Genomic DNA, 27,129 nt, shown 5'->3' with positions numbered 1-27,129 from the left:
CGCAGCCCAGAAGGCCAACCATATTCTGGGCTGCATCAAAAGAAGCGTGGCCAGCAGGCCGAGGGAGGTGATTCTGCCCCTCTACTCTGCTCTCATAAGACCCCACCTGGAGTACTGCGTCCAGCTCTGGAGTCCTCAGCACAGGAAAGACATGGACCTGTTGGAGCAGGTCCAGAGGAGGGCCACAAAAATGATCCGAGGGCTGGAGCACCTCTCCTATGAGGACAGGCTGAGAGAGTTGGGGTTGTTCAGCCTGCAGAAGAGAAGGCTGCAGGGAGACCTTATAGCAGCCTTCCAGTACTTAAAGGGGGCCTATAGGAAAGATGGGGACAGACTTTTTAGCAAGGCCTGTTGTGACAGGACAAGGAGTAATGGTTTTAAACTAAGGGAGGGCAGATTTAGATTGGATTTAAGAAAGAAATTTTTTACAATGAGGGTGGTGAGGCACTGGAACAGGTTGTCCAGAGAGGTAGTGGAGGCCCCATCCCTGGAAACATTCAAGGTCAGGTTGGATGGGGCTCTGAGCAACCTGATCTAGTTGAAGATGTCCCTGCTCTTGCAGGGGGGTTGGACTAGATGACCTTTAAAGGTCCCTTCCAAACCAAAGCATTCTATGATTCTATATATTTTGTACTTCTTAATGGACAGAACACCACAGCTTTATATACAATGCTTTTATTTACGCAAGTCTACCCAGAAGACTTCACCTGGGTCTGGTGAAGACTGGACCTTCAATCATTGTTCTAATAAAGGCTCATATATATGAAATATAATGTCATCTGGCTTGAATGAAGTTGAGCAAATAAATGTTTCTTTAAATAACTTCTTTAATGATCTTAATTATCTTTCATTTAAACTCAGATGATCCTTAGAAAATTCAATGTACCATCATTAAAATTTGTAGACAAAGCTATTTTGTCTCAGACCCAGCAGTTTTGACATACAACCCCAGATGGCTGATTTAAAATGCATGCATCTACGTCCTCATTCTTTATCAAATTACCTGACACTTACTTTTTAGCAGACCACATCGACTTTATTCTCTTCAACTCTTACACATATATAACATATAAATAAATTAAACAAACACAAATCCTCTGTTGATTTCTAGAAACTTGCTTTAAAATTGTCATATTGTTCTCAGTGTCTGGCTTTGGCTCTCCTACTCTGGGTTCTCATCCCTTTCTAAACTGAAAATTATAAAGTGCAACACTGCACTGACAGTGCGCCATAAAAGTAGGATAATTTGAAATGAATTGTGTATTTCCAGACATCCAAAGTTTTAGACAGTTATTTAACCTTTAAGATTCATTTTAGTAAAATAACTGTCTTTGCATAATTTCCAGTGGATAAATTGGGTAATAAAAGCCTTCCCTCTTCAACCTCCTCTCCCCCAAGTTTGAAAATCATGTTATAGGATCTGGATCAGAAATGAACAGTTTTAGCTGCTTGGAAAAATGTTAGTCCCAGAAATATCTCATAAAATAAGCAGTTCTCAGCTTGGCAAAGGGTCTACGTTTGCTTTTTGCAAGAAAAAAAAAAGATTTTACTTTGCTATTTCAGGATTACTTAACTGTTATAAAATCCCACATTCCACACGCTTTAAGGTGCTATGCTGAAAGTCTTTGCCTTCACCAGGCTCAAAATTTCATCATTTATACTTATAGTGACCTAGATCCCAGATATTTTTCTAAACCCACCACCCAGTGGATGAGATGGTTAAACTACAGCACAAAATAACTTCTGCCATAGTGTGGAAAACTGTTTTTCATCTTTGGATCAAATTCTGCAACAGCTTCTTTTTATTTGGCAAAACTTTTTATATCCCAGAATCTCCTTCTGTAAGGCTAAGCAGAGAAATCCTATGGTATTACATTGAAGCTAACATTACATTTTGAAGAGGGATTTTCACTGCAGCAAAGTAAGTCTTGTTCATTAGGGCTTTTGAAACTTTCAGTCAGCATTCCCATTCTCACATGGCTTGCTAAAACTCAAGGATTCATGTTTCCATCTAGTGGCTTTGAGCAGAATTAGAAGCAATCTGTTAACAACAAAATAGATTTTTTTTTTTGTACTAAAAGATGGTCATTGTCATTAATGGTTATATTTGAAAATAAAAAAATTGTTCTGGAATTGTACCTGGAAAAGAGGACTATTCCCTCCATATAACCATTAACTGAACACGGAAAGAAAACAGAGGATTAATGTGTGGCCACTAAGTCTCCTGTGAAAAGAATAGCCATGGTTACTGCATTTGAGCATGTGATAGACTTGCACTGACTGGGGGAGAAGGTTACTCTGAGGACTCTTCATATCCAATGTGTCCTTCCTTATAGCAGTCCTGGAAATCCATAAGAAAATCCAAGCAGAGCACAAACATTATTTGTCTGCCTTCATTAAAATAAAATTGTTACCTGTTTGCAAAAAAAGGCTAAATGAGATGGGGAATGACCATCTGTTTCTGTTCTGCAGAAAATGCGCGTACTTCAGAGTAGATGGTCATTAAATACAAGACAGAAACAGTTCAGTCTAGAACCTCCCAAGTACTCTCTTCCAGCTGAATGGCCTAATCCCTAGGTTGTAGTAAGGCTCTGCATTTTATGTTCTTTGTCTAGTTTCATTTATTTTGTACTCTTGGATATAAAGGAATGTATCTTCAACAAAGGAGCAGGAAATACTTCCCTCCAAAACAAATACAACCTGTTTCAAGGTGATTCTTTTCAAAGATACAAAGTCTTTAGAATTTAAAACTGTGTTGAACTAAAATTCTCAAGAGAAAAAAATCTGAAATGTATATTCTATGCAGGGAATGCAGGGCAGTACTTTCCACACAACTGGAAAACAGGGAGACATAAGACTCCCTCATTGTGTCAGTTTTCTTTCTGGAATTACTACCTAAAATAAATCACTCAACAGAATTAGTTAACTAGGATTTTAATAAAAGAATAAACTATTGCCATAGCACAAATCCATGTATTAGCAAAATTGCACTTACTAAAAATGGTCTCTAAATTCTGCTCAACTCTCAGAATACTAGCATGTCCTAGCTTGAGTAGAAATACTTAGAATATCTATGAAATGCTGAGAAAAAGGTAAACTACATGGCTGGGGAAAATGACATCATGTTAGATCAAGGAATGAGGAGGGAAGAAGGAGTAAACTGCAGGAACAGCTGGTCTTCACAATTTTTATAGCCGTGATATAATTAATGAGTCTACAGAAAGACCAAACAAGCAGTGCTAGTAAGGTCTGCTTTCGAAGCAGAGGAAATACATATACTGTCAATGAAACATACACAAAAACTTGCAATTTGTGGAGGCTCTACAGATCTTAAAGAATGTCAAATCCAGACCAGAAGATAATTCCATGCTTTTGTATTACCATGGAAGTACCCCAATATCTGTTACATGGATCATCAGACAGGCACACATAATAATATACACCTGTATTGAACAAATACTCATTTTAAGTCTCTAAATCTCTTCACTTGAAAAGCCACAAATGCGCTATAGACTAGAGCCTGTATAAAATTTTGCCTTTTAGTAGTTTTCCTATATCTGGCTTTTTACCAATATTTGCAAAACAATGACTGGGGAAAAAATAAGAGTACACAATTGCAAACGACTGAATTTGGTACAATCTTCTCTCGCCCACCCCCCTTCTTTTTTTTGGGGGTGGATAGGGAATAATATTTAGTAAGTTGTTTTCAAAAGTAATATAACGAACAGACATTTAGGCAGGCTTAACAAAGAGGCTCTCTTTACAAAAGTATAGATGCCAAAATAAAAATTTACTAGCACTTGACAAGTTCTGTGCAATTTTTTAATGCACAGTTTATAGAGTTCATCAATAAAAATAGCTCATAACAAAATCTTTCATCTCATGAATGTATAGTATAACATTGATCTAAAAGATACAAACAAGCAAGTAACAAAACGCACTATCATTAAAGTATTTCCAATACCAACAGCTAGGAGGCATGCATTAACTGGGTATCATCAACTTAAATCTCACTATTTTATCTTCATTTAAGAAAAATTAAACTTCTAATCTGGAAACTCCCCTAACATTTCATTCTTTCAGCTGACTGCAGATAAAATACTTGTAAATACAAAAGAAAAATTTACAGTTTTGTAACCAATATTATATAAGATATGTATTTACCATATAAAAGTTGACTGTTCTTTAGGAACTGGATGCATACATTTCCTGGCTTTTGCACTACAAAATATTTTTCTCCACAGATGATTTGTAACTTTTATGTCATGTTTATAAAACAAAACAAAACCAAACTTCATGCATTTTAAAGAACCCTTCTTACACATTGTAGTTACTCTTCAGTGAGAAAACATCATCCACTCTGGTTTATGTGCTTGCAAACACAAAAAAGTAGTACTACAAAATACAATTAAGTGATCTTTTGATTTTAAACTTTTGAATCTGATGTAATTTAAAAAAGTAATACTTGATATTAAATTTCAAGATAAAGAGATGTCAGTATGAAAGGTCTGGGCCATCACGCAGCACTTCGAATCCTTCCCAGTTTCATGCTTGTTATTTCAGAAGCAATAACAAATAGTGCATTTATGGCAGAAGTATCAGGTCCAAAGACTGAATTTCTATTGCTATTAAAAATAGAAAAGAAATCAGAAGTATAAAAACTAATGCATGGATAGAAAGTTAGTGATTAAGAAACAAGGAACAGAAGTCTGTCCACTTTTAATAACTGCAAAAGATGAAAACTGACTTTTAGCAAGAATTTTTTACTATCCTCTTACTGGCATTTGAAATAAAGCTTTTGAAAAATATGCTGTAAAATTTCTTAATTATTTATTAATGAATGTTTTGAAAAACTAGATTAGACATTCCAGGTTTTTTAAGCTGTTGACAATCTATTTTACAGCTGCATAGAAGTTGCACAGTTTGTATGAAAAATATGTAGTTTTCAGTGTTAATAATACAGACAACTATAAAACAGTAGAGTATCACACACAGTCTGCAAGTTTCTTTCTTTCTTCGAATTGTTTGTCTACTGCAAGTGAAAGAGCCTGAAGAAACATTGTCATTGTAACACTGGGGGACTGAAAGTAAGAGAACATTTTGTTAGACACACTACAGCAATAGGAATACATAATATTTTACATACAAATCACAGTATTTAAAAGAGAAATATTTGACTTCCCCGTTACAAAATTTTCAAAATGCTAGATAACATAAAACTGCAGGTTTATTTTAAACCGCTAGCATAGTCAAAGTCAAGCTATGCAAAGTCTTTTACTGTGGATTTGCTTCAAAAAAGTTTTTTAACAAATGAGTATTATTTATAAAGTGGCAGAGGGTTTTCTTTCAGCGAGAAATTATCAGAGAACCAATATCAATGTTCTGTCATAACATTTAATTAAAAGTAGAATGCTGTTGGACAGGTCAATCCCACCCGTCGTTTTCAACCTCATTTTAAATTATGGGCAGTTTCAGTCTACAAAGCTGAAGAAACAGTGCAATTTAGATTAAAAGGGGAGTTTAGGCCCAATCTTTTAGTTCAGGTAGTGTCCAAATGTCTTCCCATCTGTCTTAAAACCAAACCAAAATATAATGAATAGAATAAACTTACTTGAACATAAAGTGCATGTGCTAGGAAAGGAAGTTTTCTCAGGACCCGGCCACTAAGACCTTCACTTCTTCTATAGTAAAACAGAGACAAGTGCTGCTTAAATGCTAAATACCCACTCTTAAAAGAAGACCTTTCCTTTTTCTGTGTTTCTCCCATAAGCTGGTCTAAAAAACCTCAAATCACAACTCAGCAGGTCACTTGCAGCACTATTAGCAGAAGCAGGAAGTGAACAGACAACTTCAGCCTATGGAGGCTATACAGCACAGAAAAGCAAGGGTACAGAAATAGCATAGTCACATTTGCCTGCCAAAGCTTACATCATGCCCTTCACATCACTGTGCTGTATCTCATGAATTTGGGGGAATGTCTACACTGAAAGGGTATGGTACAGACACAACCTTCCATCCACTCTTGGAAGGACTTGAAAAATTTGTTTTGAAGGCTGGACTTCACAGTTACTGCTTATCTCCTCCTTCCCACCATTTACACACAGCTTCCTTTACCTCACCTAGTCGATATATGCTGCCATCTCCTCCAAGCACCACTCTGTGTATGTAGAACCCAAGCCTCTATGCCTGGAAAACCTTACGTGCTTTGACTCCACTCCTCACTGGTTAAGATTGCATACTTCAGGAACAGAAGGAAAACACGCTTTCCTGACTTTATGAATGTTATTTTATTTTGTTCCATAGGGACCAGCACTTTGGAAAAAAATATTGCTTGATACTGTGAATATAGTTTTTGTTGTTTCAAGAATTGTTATGCTGCAGTGAAAGACTCTTTGCTCTACTACCATACTCAGCAAATCGTAACACTCTCCATTTACACTTCACTCTTTTCCCCTTTGCTTCTGTCCACTTATATCTCAATGCTAAAAACTGACTTAGATTACAAGGCATTCCAAGACACTTTCTTAGCAGGAACTAAGGCCAATGCTATTTCTGCTAAACTGCATTACAATTCACAATATCCACTGAAACTTATCTAGCCAGCAGTTTGTCAAGAGGACTGCAAAGGGCAAAGCAGAAACCAGAAGCAGTACTAAGCCAAGCCAAATTCGAGACTAAGAAATGTTGGCAAGTCCTGATTGCTTCCACTTTTTGTCCCCTGAAAGGTTTTGCACTAACCATAACAGAAAAAAATTGAGAGGTTTCAGAACTCTAGCTGTTATGAAATTCAATTACTTTTATACATCATTCCACAACCCATTATATATATGCATACATACATATGTACATACATATATATATATTAAAAATGTAGAATTTCAGAATCTTACCTTGAGATTTCTTTTAGTACAAGGCTTAACCTTGACACATTATTTTCTACGAAGCCTATCATCTCTAGCTCTCTGAGTGTCAGGAGCTGCTGTCGAGGATATATTATTTGACACTAGAAAGAAGAGTTATACGGTGTTGTATGAAAAACTTAAATACATTCAGAATTAAATTCTACAGTAAGAGTGGAAATACAGAGAAGGAATGAAATTTGTGTATTTCTGTTATTTAGGAAGTATGATTAAAAGGTTATTATTTATGAAAATAGGACATTTTATAGTCTTGCTTTCAAAATATTACCTTCATCAGTTCTTCCAAGCAAGAAAGATATATTCTAAATATTGCTGCAGTGGATGGAGGTCCAATGTATTGCTTTATGTCAGCCCTGTCTACAAAGGCCATGTCAATTTTCTCCGTAATATTTGAAGTAGTCAGGATAACTACATTGGGATACCTTCAAGATAAAAGCAGATTTTTAGGTCACATGTACAAGAATTATCTCCTTTGGTGACTGGCAATTTGATACTTTCCTTCTTATGACTCAAGCCATTTCATGCAATAAGCAGTCACATCACTCTTGTCAGCCAGCAATTACATTAAATGATCTGAAGCTCTTGGCCAGTTATCACCAATCTATTTCAATGCATAGTCTCTTTCTTTCAGCTGTTTATCAAGTGTCCATAGTTTTTCTAACCCTATTTTAGAAGTGATATACATTAACTATCTAGAGCCTACTGGCATAGTTTCTGCCACAAAAAAACAGATTATGAAAAGAAGACTCGTAAATTTTAACCTTTAATCTACACATTTTCCATTTCAATTCAGTAGAAAGTATAGTTTAACTGGCAATGTGACACTTTCTCACCACAGATGACATTAGAGTGAGCTTAAAAGAGAAGTAACATCTCCTTGCTCTAAGAAATATTGAAAGAACATTCTTAACCATAGCTATTTTTAGATGAAGGCTGTAAACTTTTACATATGGGTAAGTCACCTTTAATTAGCCACAAGACAAGGCCAAATACTAGGGCACCTTTCTTTCTGTGAACAGAACCAAGTATGCCCAAAAAGGAGAGGGAAGTGGCAGGAATAAAAGAAGAGATGGTATGCTGCACTAAATCCAGCATGCAAAGCGGACCAAGCATCATTAACGATTGCTTCTAAGCCATGTGTTGTGCAAGTCTGCTTTAGACTGACACCCAGAAGCTGTAAATAATGAATGAATTCTTCATTGATCTTATCCTTGTCTCTCCAAGCAGATGTCATGACCATCTGTCCTTATCTCTCCCTAGCTTTAAAGGAAGTATACCATCTGTAGATTTGATTGGTCACTCAGTTACATGCAAAATATTCTGTTGGATTACTCCTATTTCTTTTCACAACTAGCACCATTGACAAAGAATAGTTCACTAACCAATTTGGTTTAGTATTCCAAGTAAGAATTAAGATTTAGCAGGAATCCTGAAATTGTCAATTACCTTTTGCTGTTGCAATAATATGAGTTTACCTTTTAATCTGATCTATTTGTGTCAGTACAGCATTCACCACACGAAGAGCATCTGAAGGCTCTGTGCCTGCCTTGAAGGCACTGCGGGCTGCTGTGAGGCTTTCCACCTACAAAAAAAAAACCAACTAACCAACCAAACAAAAAACCAACAACAACAAAAAAATCACCAAACACCAAAAAAAACCCAGAAAAGACTGCACATTTGGAGTGCTGGCAGCAAGCAAATAACCCAGACAATACACCTTCAGATCCTTGTGTCTGGTATCTAAAACTTCACCTTCAAAATCTTTTGTTAAGTAGGAATTTACAGGGAGAGAGAAAGGAATGTCAAGGAAGCAAAGTGTAGTGAGTGGAATTCCTGTTTAGACACCAGAATGGAGGCTATTTTTCATTTTAATTAAATTTCGGGGGCGGCAGGGACACCCCCCCCCCCCCCCCCCCAAATAATGAATACACTGAATTTAGAATGAGCTTCCCCATAGGAACTCCAATATAAAAAAGCTAATAAGGTACATACTTAATAAGTTGCTTATGTATGCAAGTCAGAAGAGAATCTAGACATTGAACTGAACCATAATGATGCTTTTTAGAGCTTTACAACATATGTAAGAGCACAATTAATACAAATCTAGGCTACTTTGAAGTTTAAAACAATACTCCACTTGTAAACACACAGCAGCAAGGGAAGTTCCACCAAGAAGGCTTTTCTTCATTTTCAGCTGGAATTTGCCTGCTAAATCATACTGTATTCCTCCCAAATCTCTCAAATCTGCAGCAGTCAAGATTAAAATTCACTCTTCTGCACAAAGGTATGTAACTTACAAAAAAGCATAAATATGCTTTTATTGTTCTTTATGAATGACTGTTATCACAGTTCCCTCCCATCAATTTACTTTCTGCTAAATTTTATGTACATCAAAGCTATTAGAATCATACCTCATCAATCAGTACAAATACAAGAGCATCTTTGTCATCAATTAACTCTTGAAGCTTCTGGAACATCTTGGTTACAAGCTTGCCACTCTAGAAAGACACCGTATGCATATGTTTAACTATTTCCTTATCACACAACTTTCCAAGCCTTACCATATTTAAAGGTGGAAATACTTGGTTTTTAAAGTGACTTTCTAATATAGCTTCTATTTAAGTGTTCTCAAATACATTAATTATTCTGAGTAATCTTCAGTGCACACACTTATTTTATGAAACAAGTTCAACAGAAACAGTGTAATTTCTAAAACACAAAGTCTACTTAATTAGCTACATCAATACATACCTCAGAAAACCATTTAGAGAAAAGGCTATGGCTGTTTATCTCAATTAACTGTCCATACCTATACCTAAAGTATGAAGGAAAAAGAAGTATCAACTCTACTGTAAATAAAAGTCAGTGATGTAATTAACTTCTGTAAGTCTCATTTCCTCCACTTCAACCCTGGAATTCTGTGAATTAGTACTTTAAATTACTTACTTTTCAAAACATAATACCTCTTTTAATCGTCATTTCCAGAAACGTGTCTCAGTAGAATTCTTTATATTAAATTAAATCAGAATTCCTTCATTAGAACAGGTGCTATTTAAATATATTTTAAGTAACAGTTACCATGCTAATGGCCTCATTCTTCTGTTCATGTATGATTTTGTCCAGTATAGCAAGAACACATATAAAAGCATGAAGCTTATTTACTTAGCTCTGCACGGATATCCTTAGGACAAAATATCTCAACCACACATTATACAGCCCATGTTTATCATAAATTCAGCTTGGGCCAGAGTCAGGTCACTCCAATAATTAGACATTATTTATGTTACACCTAGTATTTCATATAACATTTATTTTTTTATATAAATTTGTTAAGTTCCTATGAAGTTTAAGACTAACTCTTACTACTTGTCTGATATACAGACTGACCTCTGCAGACCGTGGCATTCAGACAATCCAAGTACAAAACAAACTGGTTACAAAATCACTACCTATTAAAAACAGGCTTTCTTGAACAGGAAAATACAAATACTCTGTGATCCTTTGCCCTTTATCATTCATTGATGTACAATGTGAGCACTAACAAATTACTATATTGCCACTGGAATTTGTTTTGCATACCTGGGCATAAATAATTACACATTTTAAAAGGCATTAAAATATCCTAACCAGTCTCTCTATCAGATCAATTTTATTGCTAGCCATGTGCACTAAAAAAGAACTACAAACATTAGCACTTGGCACCAGTTACTTGAAATCACATATAAAATATCTTTGGGCTACTGAAAAAGAACAACTAACAATAGTAAACTAAAGTGAAAAATTTCCAAAAATGATCACCTGTACGACAGTCGAATTGTCAGCTTCTGAGCCAATGCTTTACAGAGAGAGGTTTTCCCAGTTCCAGGAGGGCCTGGTTTGAAATTAAATCCATACATTACACAGAATCTGCATCAGATTGTTAATGACATGTAACATCTTTTTAACTACTGTATTTCATTACAGCACTAATTGTAGAATAAAAACACAGCAGACAATGATTGTGAACACCAGGGTATTTTGAGAAGATTGCTTACTCTGCTACAGTCCTAGAGTTGAGCTTTGAATTAATATAATTTTCAATTATTAGTACAGTTAGTGTAATACTTTGTATGCAGACACCATAATGTTAAAATACTCAGACGCCACAGAAGCAAAGTGTATCACCTTAGCAGGGCTTATGCTTATTAGCATTCTCAAAAATCAGTGCTATACTTAAACTTATATCTTCCTGAAACATACTCTTCTAACATGCAAAACAGAAACACATCATGCCCAGTTTGATCAGCTGTCCACTTTCCCAGAAATCTCTACCTTGGGGCAACCCAGAGCACCTTAGGAAGTATGCTCTGGGGCAAACCGTCTGGATCTGGCTTGACACCCTATGGAAGAGCCCCAGAGACTTTCTCCAAACAGACAAGTACAAGCATAGTTAAACACACTATGAATGTATGGAAGATGATGGGTGGGTGCTAAACAAACTGATAACATCAAGCAGATGACAGTACTTTCATTCAAAGCCAGTACTGCCATTTTAGCATAAATGTATTTTGCACTACAACAGTTGTAGACTTCCCAGTATTAACTTCTTTGTGATCACAATAATGAGCTCATTACTAAAATTAAATATATCTATCATAAATATATTGTTAACAGCCTGAAATAGTTTTCCAAACAAAAACATCCTGCAGCTTCTAAACTGATAGTTATAACTTAAGTATAATCAACACTCATAACAAACATTTCCACTATGACCTTTTATTTTTGAATACCACTCTTGATGACAAAACTGTAATTAATCAATAGCAAGCTGAATTTTGCAAGAAAATGGATTCAGTTGATGTTAATCTCATTTATGGTATAACCTCCACAGTCAGCCAGGACTGACTGAAGATTATGGCTTCACCGAAATAGTAATAACTAAATTAGTGAGAGTACTGCCTTCATATTTGGCAGTAGAACACACAGTGTTAATAACACAACACACAGATTGATTTCCCAGTTTCCTCAAAAGCTTTTATAATGCCATAACTAACACATTTTTTAATACTGTGATAGAACTGTAACTAACATATGGCTCCTAATGCCCTCAGTATCTGCATTATTTTTGCACTTTATACAAAAAAAGCAATAATATCACTTAAAAATGAAAATTTAAAAAAACAACTGTTGTCATTGCATTATAAATTTTAGAATTTAAATTCCTGCAAAACATAGTACATGTGAACACTGATTTGATTCTGACATTACATTTCATCTAAATTTGTATTATAGACAGAATACTTCTCTGCTGCTTTTGGATCATCTAATTTCACTACACAGAAGCACAATACAAGTTTTTCCAGAAGGAAAGTATAAACAGATGGCCAACGAATCTACTTGGTTTAAGACAATTCATTTTTACCATGCAGCAGAACAACTCTGTTCCACGATATCAGGTTGCTGTCAACATTTTTGTCAGAAAATAGTAATGTTGTCGTCACATAATCAAGTAACTAATTGAAGAGGAGAAAAAGAGACACACAAATTAGAGATATATCAGGAAATACAATTACAAATAGAAGCAATGTCCTAATTATGTCTATTGTGTACTCTTAACAAAAAAAAAAATTGGGCTCATGTCTTTTAGTCATAGGCAAATTTTCTTTCTGCAAAAGGTTGGAAATTCATTTCCTTCCTGCCTTCAGGAAAAAGAATAGCATGTACTGGGCACAAATGGAGTTCCAGAACTTTTACATGAATAAATGAAATGCTTTAAGGAAGTGAAATTATTTTCATTTTCCATTGTCCCACTTACAGCATGTCTTTAAAACACAAGCTGCCCAAGCACAGAGTCAAAGACTCAAACTCCAGGTCCTGTTTAGATGTTGTACAGCTATACATTTGTTTGGTTTGTTGTAGCCAACCCACCAAACAAAGCATGTCCTGTCACATTTTAGTTCCTTTCTACTGAAGCATTTGTGTCAGGTACTGTAAGGAATTTGTAGATTGGTTATCCTTCCAAATAAGGGAAGTTGCATGTACATCCCTGAATGCCTGCTTCTAAAAATAATGCTACTTCATTTTAGAATTATCTAGAATTAGGAAGTAGAGAACTCTTTCAACAAAATGAATATGAACCTCAGGTGTGAATCTATACTGATTTTTACCTATAACAACACCTGATACCATATTATTTTCTATTGCTGTTACCTGTAATGTGCTTTTGATCCATGTGTTAATAGGACAATACAACAGTATTCCTGCAATATCTCATGCCCAAGATAGAAAATTACACAACAGCAAAAAAACCTGAACTTCATCCAGCATGTTTTTCAATACTATATCAACACTGACTACTATTTTGAAAATTCACAGCAACCATTTCAGTCTGTAGAACCCAATGTACCCAGCCAGTTCCAGTTTAAAGAACGAATATTCATCACAATTACTTTTACAGAAGTTAAGTAGTTCTAGTTTTAGCCATTAAAAGCTACCACTTCTTTCTATCAACATACACTTACAGTCAACAGTGATCAACTTGCTGTTACTTAGTACATCAGTAAGTCTAATTAAATAGTCTTGTCATTTCACAGATGATTTGGAAAGCAATTCCATAAATTAGACAAACGTTGATGTGTTAATTGATGTTTACCTTATAAATGAAGAAGTACAATCACTGGAATGTTTTGCTTTACTATAGATGGTTATAAAGACTTAAGTGAGAATACTGTATCTATGGTATTATAAACAAGCTAATGAATTAGTTATTTGTGTCCAAAAACATCGGGTAGACACATATTTTTTTTTAACAAGCACGATAAGTGTCTTAATGAGTGCTGTCATAAGAGCAACTGAATTGAATCACTTGTGGTTTTTACTCACATCACAATTACTAAATTTCAGATTTACACTATTACAGTTCTACAAGCTCTGGCAATTATCATCGCAACCTTTGATGAAAGCACAGAATCTTCAAACTAGAAAATGACTCCATGGAACTGCTTTGTTTCTTCCAAATGTCTTACCAGCATTCAAGCAAGAGCGCTTGACTCTAGTCAAATCATTCAATGTGCATTTGTATGAACAGTAACAGTGCTGGCTGACGTTACTGCTAAACCAATGACTTGTCTAGCTGCTGCCAGAAACACACAGTTAAACTCCCATTCCCTTCCGCCCAGCCTGCACCCACCAATTCTGTTACATTACCTTTAGCTATGGTCACAGTGGACCAATTAATGGGACAAAACCAGGTGGAAATTAGCCCATCACACAATATGTTGAACACTTTTAGTGATTTAGTTTCCTCAGTTAGTTTACTGCAAGGTAACAAGGGTGCCAGTAGAAGAGAAGCACTGCAAGTAGAGCTGATAGCAACACACTTCTCTTTTAGTGATAGCAAGCCACCAAAATTGCCTTATCGTTAAAAAAAAACCACACCAAAGACACAACAGATCTTTTGGGACCCTCACAGTGGAGAAATAGAGAATTGATTTCAATGAATGCTGTGTATGTTTTTCCTAAGCCTCTTTGAAGTTATTTTTTTCCACCAATTTTCTTCTCCCCTTCTAGAAAAACATGTAATTAATGAGCCTTAAAACAAGGTGCAGTATTTTAATAAAGTGAATTTCTACTCTGTTCTACAGAACATTCATTGTTTTCTTCACACAGGCTGATGAATACGTCTAAAGCAAAAGTGAAAATCTTCGGAGAAGTTTCAACTTGCTATCAAAACACCTCCAGCTGTTAAACTCCTGATTTCTGTAAAATAAGCCAATGCATATGAAGAAATTCTTTATAATCTGTGGCATGACCATCACTGAACCCAGTTTCACAGGGAAACTGAGATTTTTTTGCAAAGCTGACTACACAGTAGTACATATTGATATACGTCTGAGATATGTTTAATCTCAAAACATCAGCTTTGCTTTGTTTTGTTAAGTGTACATCAGAGAAGTACGTAACTATCAAAAATTATATAGAGATTTTTTTTAGCTGGTGATTTCCAAATAACTCCTCCATGGGATGCAGCAAACTTCAAGCAGGCTACATTTCAACTCTTAACTTCTGCTCAAGCAATTTGAATTGTTATTAATTTTCAACTTACGTGTGATTTTACTTCAGCGTCATATATAAGACTTTCCCAAAGGCCATGGAATTCAGCTGCAAAAGCAATCCATTATATACCTGTTTAGGATAAATCAGTCTGGGAACTTGTAATCTACCACTGCAGCACAAAGCAGTTTTCAAATTATTCTCAACTAAAATTAAGGATTAAGAACAGATATATGAGAGCAATTAAAATATATGGAAAAAAACATGAGAGTTATTTTTCTCAAAATGCAAACGCTACTCTCTAACAGACAAATTCAGCAGTTTCACAACTTCTGTTTCCTCAAATAATTGTGAGGAGAAATTAATCTTCTTAATTTCTTAACATGCAAGGAAAAATATCATTCTTTCCACGCTCAATAGGGGATGGACCTACATTTCCCCAAGATAGAGACCTATGAAAAGTTGGGGTGGGAGGAGGGTTCTAAGCCCAATTTTATCATTCAGTTTGTTGTTTTTTTTTTTTAACATCAACGTGTAGAGGACAAAAAAAGGCATGCAGCTGAATAAAGCGTAAAAAACTGAAGTTGTGATTTCGGTATCAATCATTTCAAGCAGTTAGTTTCTAGCTTTCAGCAAATAAAAGTAGAAAAGACTGAACTATTATAAACCACAGTAATATGGGAATAATATCAAAGTATCAGAGTGAATCCTTCCCAAAGAGAAATGTAATGGATAGTTAGGCTTTTCACAACACGGAAAGAGCACAAAACATCTCAGAACCGCTCTCTTTGAGCTTAAGCTCACACCTGTACGTCTCCTTCCAGGCACAGAATCCAACTTCCCCAAGCACAAGATAGTAACAGGCAGGCCACACTCTATTGCAGAGCAAAGCCTCATTCTTCTTTTCAGAAGACACTCTGAGGACTCTAAATCTCTTTAGTTTGTTTGTTTGCTCCAAATATAAGAGCAGCACTGTCTTGGGGGCTGGAAGCCAGCAGTGGGCTCTGGAAAATGACTGTTTAAACTGATAAGTTTCTTGTGGGTCTCCAAATAAAAATTTGGAATGCAGCTTGTTGCATGCTTCTGATTATGACTATACATTTTATTCCACAAGATGAGTTACTTCCACCCATCCACACGTATTACAGAAATAAATGACGTGTTGTGGAATCACCTGTTGTAGTTCAGTCAAAACCATAAAGAAGAAAGTCCAAATATATTGGTTCCATCAACAAAGGACAAAATTAAAAAATACATACAAATAATACCTTTAACAGGTAACCCTAGAAACACTTTTAGCCTTTCCAAGATTTTCTTTCATTGTAATTGCTCTAGACCTTCCAGAAATATCACATGGGTACCTGCTGGTAGCACCCAGTGGTTAGCTGCAATGATATCCTCATTTTCTTCTTCCAGGCTTTCAGAGCTTGGTCCTTCTTCATTCAGATGAAAAATATGAAGAGAAAGACTGCTTTTGCTCAAGTCAATAGGCTAGAATGCACATAAAAAGACTTTTAATACATCGTATTTCTCATTCAAAGCTAATTATAACATAAGAAAGTTACAGTTCTCAGCTGGCATTCAACTTTGAAGCCTACTATTGCTGTTTCAGACCTTACTAAGGGGTGTAGGCCCAAAAATTTAGCCACTTTTTCCTGGTTGTACCAGTCGGCCTAATAAAAGATACTATATCATCCTATAGACCCTTGTCTTGCCTATGTCCTTAGGCTATCACTAGTCTACCTACAATTAGTTCACAAGCATATGAACAGAGCTGTACATTCTTGACTGTGAATACCTGTCTGTCTTTCAGTTTCAGCTCCGTATCCACAATCGACACGGACTGCACATTGCTGTTAAGGAAACCATCATCAAACTCTGTCCACTTGTAATCACCAAACACGATGTTATGTCTGTTCAACAGCTTTAAGACACTCATCCTGATGTCTTCTTTCTTGGCCGCACTAACAAGAAAGAAACAGCATTATTTATGGCGTTGACATTTATAAGGAAGTATCAGAGTGCTTTATTTCATACACTAAGCCTGCACGGAAAACAGCTTCCATCTTACAAAAACAAAAACCCAAAACAAAATCTCCCCAAAACAAACCACCCCAAAAAAACCAACCCCCACAAAAAAAACCAAAACCCACTCACCACCCACCCCCCCCAATAATATTCTGCAGGAAAAAAACCTACCAAACTCAATTTGTTTGCAAAAGAAACAAGTTGGATACTTGTTTTTAATCTGTGCATTAAAAGACACAAGCCAAAGAATACTATTTGCTGTTTGCAGTCATATCAGGGGACATGGAATGACATAGCTAGAAGATTTCAAGAATGGAAATCAGTTATGCAATCTGACTGTGTTTCACTACAAAAAACAGAAAAACTCATAGCCAAGCTACTAGATTGAATTTGGTACACTTAGCTTGGAAGCTCTATTATGCTTTCATGTCTAAGGACAGCTGGTACCTCAGGATGGGGACATGCTATAAGGAGAATTCCAGTAGAAGAGACAAAAACTACGGAAAAGGAATACCATTTTAAGATTTCAGAACAGCTTTAACTTAATTATGCAATTTCAGTGATGCATTCCCACTGCGAATTCCCAGTTCCTTAAGTCTGACAAAAAGAGAGCAGTGGATATTTTACACCTTGACTTTAGCAACACCTTGGGCACACTCTCCCGTAGGATCCAGATAGGCAAACTGGTAAGATAAGGACTGGATAATTGGACAACAAAGTGGCTGGACTGTCCAGCTCAAGGGTTGTGATTAGTAGTACAACAACTAAACAGAGCTGCCAGAAAGTAGGGTGGGGAAAGGTGGGGTAGTGCTGTCAATATTGGGACCAACACTGTTTTTACATCTTCATTTACACACTGGACAATGTGATGGAAAGCAACTGCAGCGAGTTTATGGGTAACACCAAAACAGGGAGAGCTGTCAATATACTAGAGAACAGGGCTGCCACTCAGAGGGACCTCTGCAGGTTGGAGATATGGTTTGACAGGAACCTCTTTGAAGTTCAACAAAAGTAAATGTGAAATCCTGTCCAGACAACAGAGGCCAACTGGATGAAAAGCAGCTTTGCAGAAAAGGACCCAGGGGTACTGGTGGACAAGTTGGCAATGAGTCAGCAGTACGCCCCTATTACAAATAAGGCCAACCTTATTTTAGGCTGTGCTAGCAAGAGTGCAAATGTTAGGGAAAGTGATTATTTCCATCTACTGGCTGTTTGTGAGACCACATCTGGAGTACTGTGTGCAGTTTTGGGCTCTGCTGTACAAGAGACAATGATATGCTGCAGCAAGTCCAGAATATGACCACCAACTTGATTATGTGACTGGATCACATGACACACAAGGAGAAGCTGAGAGAAATGGGTTTGTTCAATCTTAGAAAGAGACACCTGTGTGGAAACTCATGGGAGAGTATAGAGAAGGCTGAGCAGAGTGCTGTGTGCTTTTGTAGGTGCACCGCACAAGGACAAAAGGCAACAGACACAAGTTGCAGCACGGCGAGTTCTGATCAGAGAGACCTGCTTGATTTCTGATGAACTTCCACATGTATTTGAACGTTGTCACACACGTTTGGGAGCGCTTGCTTCAAATCCCCTGCGGCTTCGTCCATCCTTCTCGCTCCTAAGGGGAAAGTGATACCAAGGTGAAGCAGGCTTTCAGCGACCGTTATACGCCAACGGCACAACCAGCCCTTCCCGGCACGGGAGACGTCGTGCCCCGTCCGCGCGCACCCCGCCCATCACGGGGACCGGCACTTCCCTCCCTCCCCCGGGAGATGGCGACGCCAGCCACGCGACACGCCAGCCCCGCTCCTCCCCCCTGCGGGCCTCCACCGTGGGGACAGAAAATCACCTCACGCCAGACACGGCCCCGAGAACGGCGCGCTGCGATCGGGGGACACAGGTCCGCCCAGGGAGCGGAAGGACTGGGCAGCTCCTCTGTCCCCTCAGCACCCTTACTGCTGCGAGGGCTGTGCCTCCGCCGCACAGAGAGTAGAAAAGACCCTGCTCGAGCGCGAAGAGAACCTGACGCACCGGGAGACCGCTACCGCCTTTTTGTAAAAGGCGGGCTGGCGAGCGGCGGTCTGGCCCTCCCCCCTTGACCTGGATCTTCCTCCGCGGCAGGCGGAAGGACTCCTGCGGCTCCGAGCGCTTCCGGTGGGGGGCTGAGGGGAGCCCGCGGCTAGTGGGGCCGGCTCTGCTATGGGGAAGAAGCACAAGAAACACAAAGCAGAGAAGGCGGAATGGCGCTCGGCCTCCGCTACCGCGTACAGCGGTAAGAACTGGGGGTGGTACAGAGCGGGGGGGGGGGCATCTTTGTAGCCGGGGACGCGTCTACGCCCTCCGCCCCCGTGGCTGTCGGCAGGACCCGGCATCCCTTCGTGGGCTAGGTCGCAGCGGAGCGCCTGGAGGGAGAGGCCCTTGTCTGAATGCGTGAGCTGCCGAGGGTGGGCGAGCGCCCCGGGGCCAGGTGGGCGAGCGTCGCCGGCGCCGTCCCGTTGTCGGGGGGTGGGGAGGACTGCGCGGGGCGGGGACGGAGAGAAGTGGAGTGTTGCGGGGTTCCTGAGCGGCGGAGGGTGGGAGAGTTGAAGCGGGCGGTGGCCTGAAGGAGGCGAGAGGCTGCCGCGTCCGCGCGAAGGCGGCTCGGGAGGGGCAGGGGGAACGCGGAGCGAGCGCTGCTGTGGTGGGTTTTGAGACCCAGCGCCTTCGTGGTTCGTACGGCTGTTATTGATGGATTCGGTTACTGCACATGTTGAGTGATACTTGGTTTCACCTGACTCTGACAAGGATCTTGTGATGTTTTCAGGGAAAGCCGAGGAGTTCGTTTCCTACGTATTACAGGTTTGGGGAAAACCATGATGTAAAATGTGCTGAACAACTGTTTCTTAACTTGGATTTGTTACTATTAGCTATTATTTTTCTCGCCAAATGTAATGCATATATTTTAAACCTGCGGCAAATTCTTGTAAACAGTATTTGTAGAAGAAGCATCAATAATTGCTGTATGCTATCACCTCCATGTGCATTTATGAAATGTTTTACTTTTTAAAATTTAGATTATGTGGATAAGCCTTTGGAAAAACCTTTAAAGCTGGTGCTTAAAGTTGGAGGAAGTGAAGTGACTGAACTTTCTGGGTCAGGGCATGATTCTAGTTACTATGATGACAGATCGGATCATGAGCGAGAACGACATAAAGAAAAGAAGAAAAAAAAGAAAAAAAAGTCTGAGAAGGAAAAAGAAAAGCATCTAGATGATGAGGAAAGAAGGAAGAGAAAGGTAAGCTGTGATTTTTAGAATTCAGACATACTAGTCTTCTTCATGCTTATCAGATCTGAGATCTGGCGCAGAGTATCAGAACCTTTTTTTTTTTTTTTTTAAATCACTGTTGCAAGAAGCTTTTTGTTTGGTGACAACACTTCACAAATGTAGAAAATCCCTGTGTGTGTATGTTGGTGTATTTCTCCCATTTAAAAAAGATATCCCTGTGATGATTTTTTGAACAAAGTAAAAGCTTGTTTCTTGTAACTGCTTATTTTTCTTATCCATTTGCCTTGTCTGTAGGTATGAATGCTTCCGTTTTAAAGTTGGATGTTTTGTATTTCAGCCAGGTCAGAAACATGGTTTGCTACCCTTTGAAGAGGGTATTTTCAGCTTTGCAAATAAATCTACATTGCGTTTCTGTTCCTGACATATGCCAAGTTATTGGACATTGGAGTTGATATGTTTACTCAAAACAGCTTTCTGAAATCCGATCTGTTGAGTACTGTGGCACAGTAGTCTTGTTGGCTCTTGTTTAGAATAACCTGCATGCTAGGCTTTGTGGCTTTGTTAGTCACAAATGGTGTGGTCACTTTAGTTGTCTGTGCTGAACCTTTAGGAGTTAGACTGAAATCAGCAAAAAGGCATTGACGGTACAGTTACCTGTACAATTTCATTTTGATAGTATTTCTTGTGTGTACTGATGATTCTCTGACCTCTCTGCTTTTTTAATTCTCTTCTGTCATGTAGTTTTACTATTCTCATATGTATGATATTGATATAGTGTTCTCATGCTATTTTTCAGTACTACTTTGTATGTGTGTATGGCTAACGTCTGTCATTTTGAATTGATTTATTTGTTAGGCTTGTATTACTTGAAAGTGATATATCCTGTGGGATTGTTCAAGCTCTTGAATACAGGGCAGATAGTGGAAAATTTTCTTTGTACAAAGAAAATTTTCAAATGTTTCAGTTAAGAGTATGGCTGGGACTTGAAATGTAGCAAAACAACTGTCTTTAATACAAGATCTTGCAGCATCAAATCAAATTATGTTTTGCCTTTGCTAAATTGTGGGGGATTTTTGTTTGGATTTTTTTTTCCCCAGAACTTCATTATTAGTGCACGCAAAATAAGCTAACGGATAGATAAGTAATAAAACTGTAGTCTAAACAAGGTTAATGAAAGTATGCTATTCTGTGCAAACATGAATAATGACTGTAAGATTATAGGAATGACTCAGGCATGCCTTTGCTTTGAAGCTCAGGAAGAGATCAATAATTGCCACCACTGGTACAGAGCATTTCTTGTGGTTCTTTTGTAGGCTTCCTAAATTATCGTATACTTTATTGATTCCTGTTTAATGCACCAAACAACAAAACCACATTGATCAAAGCAGAGCTACAGACTGATTTTACTGAACAGTAAATTAAATTCCTTTACTCTCTGGTGTAGCTTATTATCGTGCAATTTTACATATAAATAGCTTTAGAGTTTAACGTCCTTTTCAGTAAAAGTACAGTAACTAATGATAGAACAATAGTGTATTAGATACAAAGAAGCAAAAGGTGAACAGTATTAGTTTTAATTGGAGAAGGAAATTGAAAAAGCAACAGTGAAAATGTATGCACTACTGTTTAAACCATATTACGGCTCAGATAGAGAATCAGTATTCCAAATGAAAAATCACTGTCTCTTACCTTTTGGTATGTGGGATTGCACATTCCAAGGATGTTCTTCTAAAATCTCTCGTCTTCCTCCTGTGCTAGGAAGAGAAAAAGAGGAAAAGGGAGAAAGAACAGTGTGACACTGAAGGAGAAACTGATGACTTTGATCCTGGGAAAAAAGTGGAGGTTGAACCTCCTCCAGATCGTCCTGTCAGAGCATGCAGAACTCAGCCAGGTGAGCAGTGTGAAAAATTAAATAATCTTGGGTGTTTTTAAAAGCATGCACAACAAAGCTTTTGTCAAAGGTACCAATATGTAAAATTTCCATGAGGATTTGCTGAAATCTAGAGACTTTATTTTTTCCAACATTCAGAACTTTCTGCTATCTGAAAAGTCAATATTCCTCTTGGTGCTTCTGGTTTTCATGTGACTGAACTTGCCAAGGACATCTGTCTCTGGCTCCTGTTACTTGGCAGAATAAAGCTATTATAAAAGTATTATTGTGCGTAGTGTTCCCCTAATTCCTTCTCCTTAGCATTTCCTCAGCATTTACAGAACAATGGTCAGAATGTCTGAAACTAAGTTGTGCTCAGTTCAAGGGATAAAATCTTGGGGAGACTGCTTAGCAGTTGTTATGGTCTTTTTTTATAATCTGTGTGGAGTTTTAATTTTAGTATCTATTTTCATCAAAAGTATGGCAGTAAGTTGTGATAGGGTGTCTCTAAAGACCATAGTCCCCTCAGTTTTCATTTACCAATCTTCTTTAATTATCATCACCAGCCAAAATACTTATCAGTTGTGTGTGGTAACTTCTGCATGTTTAATCCGTTCAGATTTTGCCATGCTTTCTCTACCTGTAGCTATTGCTTAATAGTTAAAACTGAACATTATCTAGTGGAAACTTTTACTTACAAAAATTTTTAAATACATCATGATCTCAGTACACATATGTCTAGAAATGGAACTTAGTAGCAAAAAGTTGGGTCTTTAGGAATAGTGCGAGTCTTGTCTTTGGAACACTGCCCGTTGACTGGTCAAGTAATTTATTGAGGAATTTTCTAATTATGACTGCACATTAAATTGAGGAATGGTGTCCATCAACTGTCAAGGTGACCTAATAGGGGTAACTGAAATTTTCTGGTCAAAGCTTTGTGTCTCTGGGTAGTCTGGAGCCTTGTAAAACTGACAAGCTAAAAACTGATCTCTAAATTGACAAGGCTTCTATTTTCATCTGCTTGGAAAATGTCGTTGGAAAGCATATAAATTACCTTACCTGTTCTGGTTAAGAAGGGAAATGTCTCTCCATTATCATGATGAAGAGTTGGAGTTTTAATTCTAGATTTCAGCATGCTTCTTTTTTAGTTTTTCAAACTTCATATTAAAGCCAGTCTCTCTGAAATATGTGCATGGAACAGGTAATTAATGGGTAGTGTTTATTGTTTAATCTGTACAGGAGGTGAAATTGTAATCAGTACCTCTTTTGCCAGCAAATCTGCATCTATTTGTCACTCTTCTTTTTGACTGAAAAGATTCAGAGAAGCTAATTGCATAGGTGTTATGGTAAAGAAACCATTAAAATTGCACGGATAACGTTGTAAGAATGTGGATTTCTCAACTGCGGTATTTGAGCAACGAAGTTTCGCTTTTCTTTTCCCGTAAAAATACATAACACCTTACTTTCACCTTATTAATACATTTTCTTACAACTACTAGGCTTAGCATTATGTCTGATTTAATGTCTACTAGTTTTTAATGTGATTAAAACTCAGTAAGTAGTAAAGGAGAAGAAATAGTTACTGTATACTTATACTGCATACTTATACTGTTCCTGAAATCTGATGTGCTTCTGCTTTGAAATTCATGTCTCACTGACATTCAGATCAGTACAAGTTGTACTTGTAGTTAAGATTTTCTCTCTGGTATTTATAATTTTAGATAAATAAATATACCTATATTCTATTTCATTGCACTTATCTGTGTTTCCGTCTCAAACTGCAGCTGAAAATGAGAGCACACCAATCCAGCAACTACTAGAACACTTCCTTCGCCAGCTTCAAAGGTATTAAGTGTATTGTATCTACAGCTGTGTCGACAGCGTGTAATGCATAGTTATATGTGTTACTGTACAACTTCTTATCCTGGTTTTCTGTTTGAAAATAGTGCCTAAAGACTGGCTGTAATATGTTTGGTAACCTTTGCAACCTTTGGTAGTTTTTAAAGATCAGTTGAGGAAAATTATTACCAACTATGGAATTCTAGCTTTTGGCGGAGAAGTGTTTTGGGCAGATGATCTGTTACCATTATAAATTTATTAAATATTAGTGACTTAGTTTAGGAATTAAAAAACAGTTATGAATTTTAATAGTTTAAAAGATTGAACTGTTCTCATGAAATTTTGTTTTATTCTGTGTTCTGTCAGATACCAAAGCAAGTTTATACCTGCTTACTTGGTAGTCCTTTTAATTTGGAGAGGCTTTTTATTTTATTTTTTTTCATAAGATGTTAACCCTGTACCTCATGTTTTTAAAAAAAAAAAATCATTTTCCTTTTTTATTACATAGCAATAAGCTGAATTTGGAACTAATTTGAAAATATTAAACACTAGTTATTTTTAGAGGACCTCACGAACAAGAAGAGTTGAAGAGGTTATTACTCAGTGAAACCAAAAGACCCATTTAGAGTGTAAATAGAGACACAGAAAGCATACAAGAAATAATTAAGTAATTCAAGAACTAGCTGAATCTCTTTCAAAAGTTCTACGTATGTGTGATCAAAATTCTCTCCTGTATCAGGAAATTTTTCAAATATGCTTCTGTTTTTTGAAGGGCTTTTAGTGTTTTTTCTTTTTAAGTAGTACTATTCTTTTCATACCATTAATGTGGTATAAAAACAACAATCATTTTGTTTGCTGATATAAATCTAAATGTATTGTTTTTATTTTTAGGAAAGATCCTCATGGGTTTTTTGCTTTTCCAGTCACGGATGCCATTGCTCCAGGATATTCCATGATAATAAAGCACCCCATGGATTTTGGTACGATGAAGGAAAAAATTGCAGCAAATGAATATAAATCAGTCACTGAATTCAAGGTGAATTGATAGAGATTTAGTTATTTCAGAACTCTTTAGTAAGAAACTGAAGATTCTTTTTAACTGTAGAAGCCTTTCTTACATTAATTATTTTAATGTGCATTTTTTCAGAATGAGCACTTTTGTATATTCTGTGTGTTAGAATGGGTTTCTTGCTTGCTTTGTCACTGTGGAAGCTTTATATTTATCAGGTTCTACTACCATCTACTACAAATTACTGTGGAAACCAAGAACATGCTCTGAAGTTCTATGGAATTCATGCTGCTAGACATAAACAGGAGTAAGACTAACACAAAGACTTAAGCAGTTGAAGAACATGAGAGTGGGTTGTTTTGGTTTTTTGTTTGTTTTTTTTTTAATCTAGTCCTGGTTAGATTGATTAAGAGGCAATTTTGACACATCCACAAGAAAACTGTGGATATACTGAAGCATTTTGTATAAGATTCAATAACAACTACATATTTTTTTATCTTTAATTATCCTGTTTTCTATATAACTTCATTTGGAATGGTCTTTTGGCAGAAACTTACGTGGCAAGTTTATTGGCGACTTGCCTTAGCTATTTTGTGTGTTGCTATTGCTGTAATAGTTTATTGGATGCATTGTGGTTTACAGACAGTGCAGTAAGAAATCTTTTCATGGTATTGCCAGCTCCTGGAAGGAAAGAAGTTTTCTTTAACTGATTCATGAAGTTCTATTAGCTGCCTTCAGTGTTGTTTTCTAGAGTGGTGTCGATGAAGCAATAGAATTGGCAGAGACCATTCCCTTGCTTCTCAGTGTTAATTTCTTCTTTTGAAAGGTCCAGCAAGGTGAGCAAAGATGGCTTATATTTCCTATAGGTGCTTTGACAAAGATCATTCTGTTTTGTTATGTATGCCTCATTTTTTAAAAAAAGTATAGAGATTTATAGGAAATAGTAAAGAAGGATTCATAATTGCATTGCCATCAGCAGTGCCTTCAGGTTTTTAAATTCTGTTGGCTTGCTGGATTGTCTTATTCAGCAACTTAAAAAGGAAGTTTGAATGGGAGGTCTGTGGCTCTAGTTACAGGCAAGGTTGCAATATTGAGACTGGTGGGATAGCAACCTAAAAAAAAATGAAAATCCTAGTATTGTTTAGACTGACAGATTCTTTTTTTTTCTGAAGGACTTGGTTTCTGCTTATACTCTGAGGAGCAATAAATGGTTGCTAGAAGTCTGTCTATCTTACAGTGACAAAGAGGTTGGACTCCCTTTCTAGATATATGAGTGTACCTAATGATGCTTATGCCTTTGTAATTCTCTGTAATTGTAATACAGAAATTAAGTTTATAGGTTTTTGACCTCTAAAACAAGGCCTGCTCAAAGGGTTATCTTTCATTTCTGATATACCTATTGTAACTAGCTGAGGCTAGTCACAAGCCAATAAATAATCTAAGAGTAGCATCCGCAAGAACCATTTGCTGTATTTAGAAGAGGGGAAATTCCTGTTCATCAGTTTTGCTGCCAAAAAAGGGTCTACTTCAAAGTTGGGCAAGCAAAAGACTCTTCTCTGTCCTTTTCTGCAGCACTTCAAAGGCCATCACTAGATGTATAGCTCACATGGGCTTCTTTATCTTCTTCTTGGCTCATAGTTTGCTCCTCCATGTCACCTTCTCAATTTCTGTTTTTGTGATGGTCTTGTTAAGTGAAGGCAGATGGCTTAAATGCCATAGAAAGTCACAGACTACCAATTGTAACTCTCTTCACCTACTTGCTTAATATGGGCTTGATGACAACTACTGAATGATTAGGAGAGCACTGCTCTGATATCCCTGTATGGAAACAGGAAATAAAACAATTTTTTTTGTTTTTACAGAATCTGATAAGGATTGCGGTAGGGCAAGGTTATTTTTTGTAAATGTCGGGTGCCACAGGAAGTCTTTAGAAAGACTTCTATGTCTAACCGCAATAGTAACCTTCAAAAATCCTTTTGAAGGATTTTCCTCTCAGCAAATCTATTCACTGGTCTGTAAACTCAATGGGTTAACTTTTCAAAAAGCATACCATTCTGTTTGTGTACACTTTTGCACATAATCAAGTCGTCATCAAATATAGTGGACTCATGCACAAAAACCATTTGCATTTGTGTCTACAGAATAAATGAAACCTAATTGCTTGAAC

General features: G+C 37.3%; 2 protein-coding genes across 18 annotated transcripts in view; one reads left to right on the top strand and one right to left on the bottom strand.

Annotated features, from left to right (window-relative positions):
* Positions 1-1,440: 1,440 nt before the first annotated feature.
* TRIP13 (thyroid hormone receptor interactor 13) lies at positions 1,441-19,113 on the bottom strand. Of its 4 annotated transcripts, none has more exons than XM_075493622.1 (14): positions 19,011-19,113; positions 18,495-18,597; positions 16,750-16,915; positions 16,313-16,442; positions 15,004-15,059; positions 12,322-12,412; positions 10,719-10,791; positions 9,672-9,735; positions 9,332-9,418; positions 8,396-8,502; positions 7,189-7,342; positions 6,891-7,003; positions 5,612-5,681; positions 1,441-5,081 (listed from the first exon to the last, which is right to left on the bottom strand). In XM_075493622.1, the coding sequence occupies exons 2-14, from the start codon at positions 18,584-18,586 to the stop codon at positions 4,986-4,988; spliced, it is 1,299 nt and encodes a 432-aa protein (XP_075349737.1). In that variant the 5' UTR covers positions 18,587-18,597; positions 19,011-19,113; the 3' UTR covers positions 1,441-4,985. The 4 variants fall into 4 exon arrangements, with proteins under 4 accessions (XP_075349737.1, XP_075349735.1, XP_075349738.1 ...); XM_075493620.1 differs by having other exon boundaries at positions 18,829-19,048; XM_075493623.1 differs by lacking the exon at positions 19,011-19,113 and having other exon boundaries at positions 18,545-18,597.
* BRD9 (bromodomain containing 9) overlaps positions 19,051-27,129 on the top strand; it is a 26,295-nt gene continuing 18,216 nt past the window's right edge. For 8 of the 14 annotated variants that reach the window (XM_075493608.1, XM_075493610.1, XM_075493607.1 and 5 more), the window contains exons 1-6: positions 19,051-19,251; positions 20,033-20,253; positions 22,003-22,135; positions 23,899-23,959; positions 24,845-24,989; positions 26,135-26,209. In XM_075493608.1, coding sequence (XP_075349723.1) covers positions 19,179-19,251; positions 20,033-20,253; positions 22,003-22,135; positions 23,899-23,959; positions 24,845-24,989; positions 26,135-26,209 — 708 coding nt within the window. In that variant the 5' untranslated portion in view covers positions 19,051-19,178. The remainder of the gene's footprint in view (positions 19,252-20,032; positions 20,254-22,002; positions 22,136-23,898; positions 23,960-24,844; positions 24,990-26,134; positions 26,210-27,129) is intronic. The other 6 variants (XM_075493619.1, XM_075493614.1, XM_075493613.1 and 3 more) reach the window with 1 other exon arrangement.

Source organism: Mycteria americana, chromosome 2 (assembly GCF_035582795.1).
Source record: "Mycteria americana isolate JAX WOST 10 ecotype Jacksonville Zoo and Gardens chromosome 2, USCA_MyAme_1.0, whole genome shotgun sequence".
Lineage (NCBI taxonomy): Eukaryota > Metazoa > Chordata > Aves > Ciconiiformes > Ciconiidae > Mycteria > Mycteria americana.
This window is presented reverse-complemented; position numbering and strand designations above follow the sequence as displayed.

Coding starts and splice junctions, on each gene's coding strand:
- TRIP13 (XM_075493622.1), bottom strand. CDS start 18,586: ATGGACGAAGCCGCAGGGGATTTGAAGCAAGCGCTCCCAAACGTGTGT. Junction 16,916..18,494: donor GTTCATCAGAAATCAAGCAG/GTCTCTCTGATC, acceptor CTTTCTTGTTAG/TGCGGCCAAGAAAGAAGACA. Junction 15,060..16,312: donor CCACTGGGTGCTACCAGCAG/GTACCCATGTGA, acceptor TTGCTTTTGCAG/CTGAATTCCATGGCCTTTGG.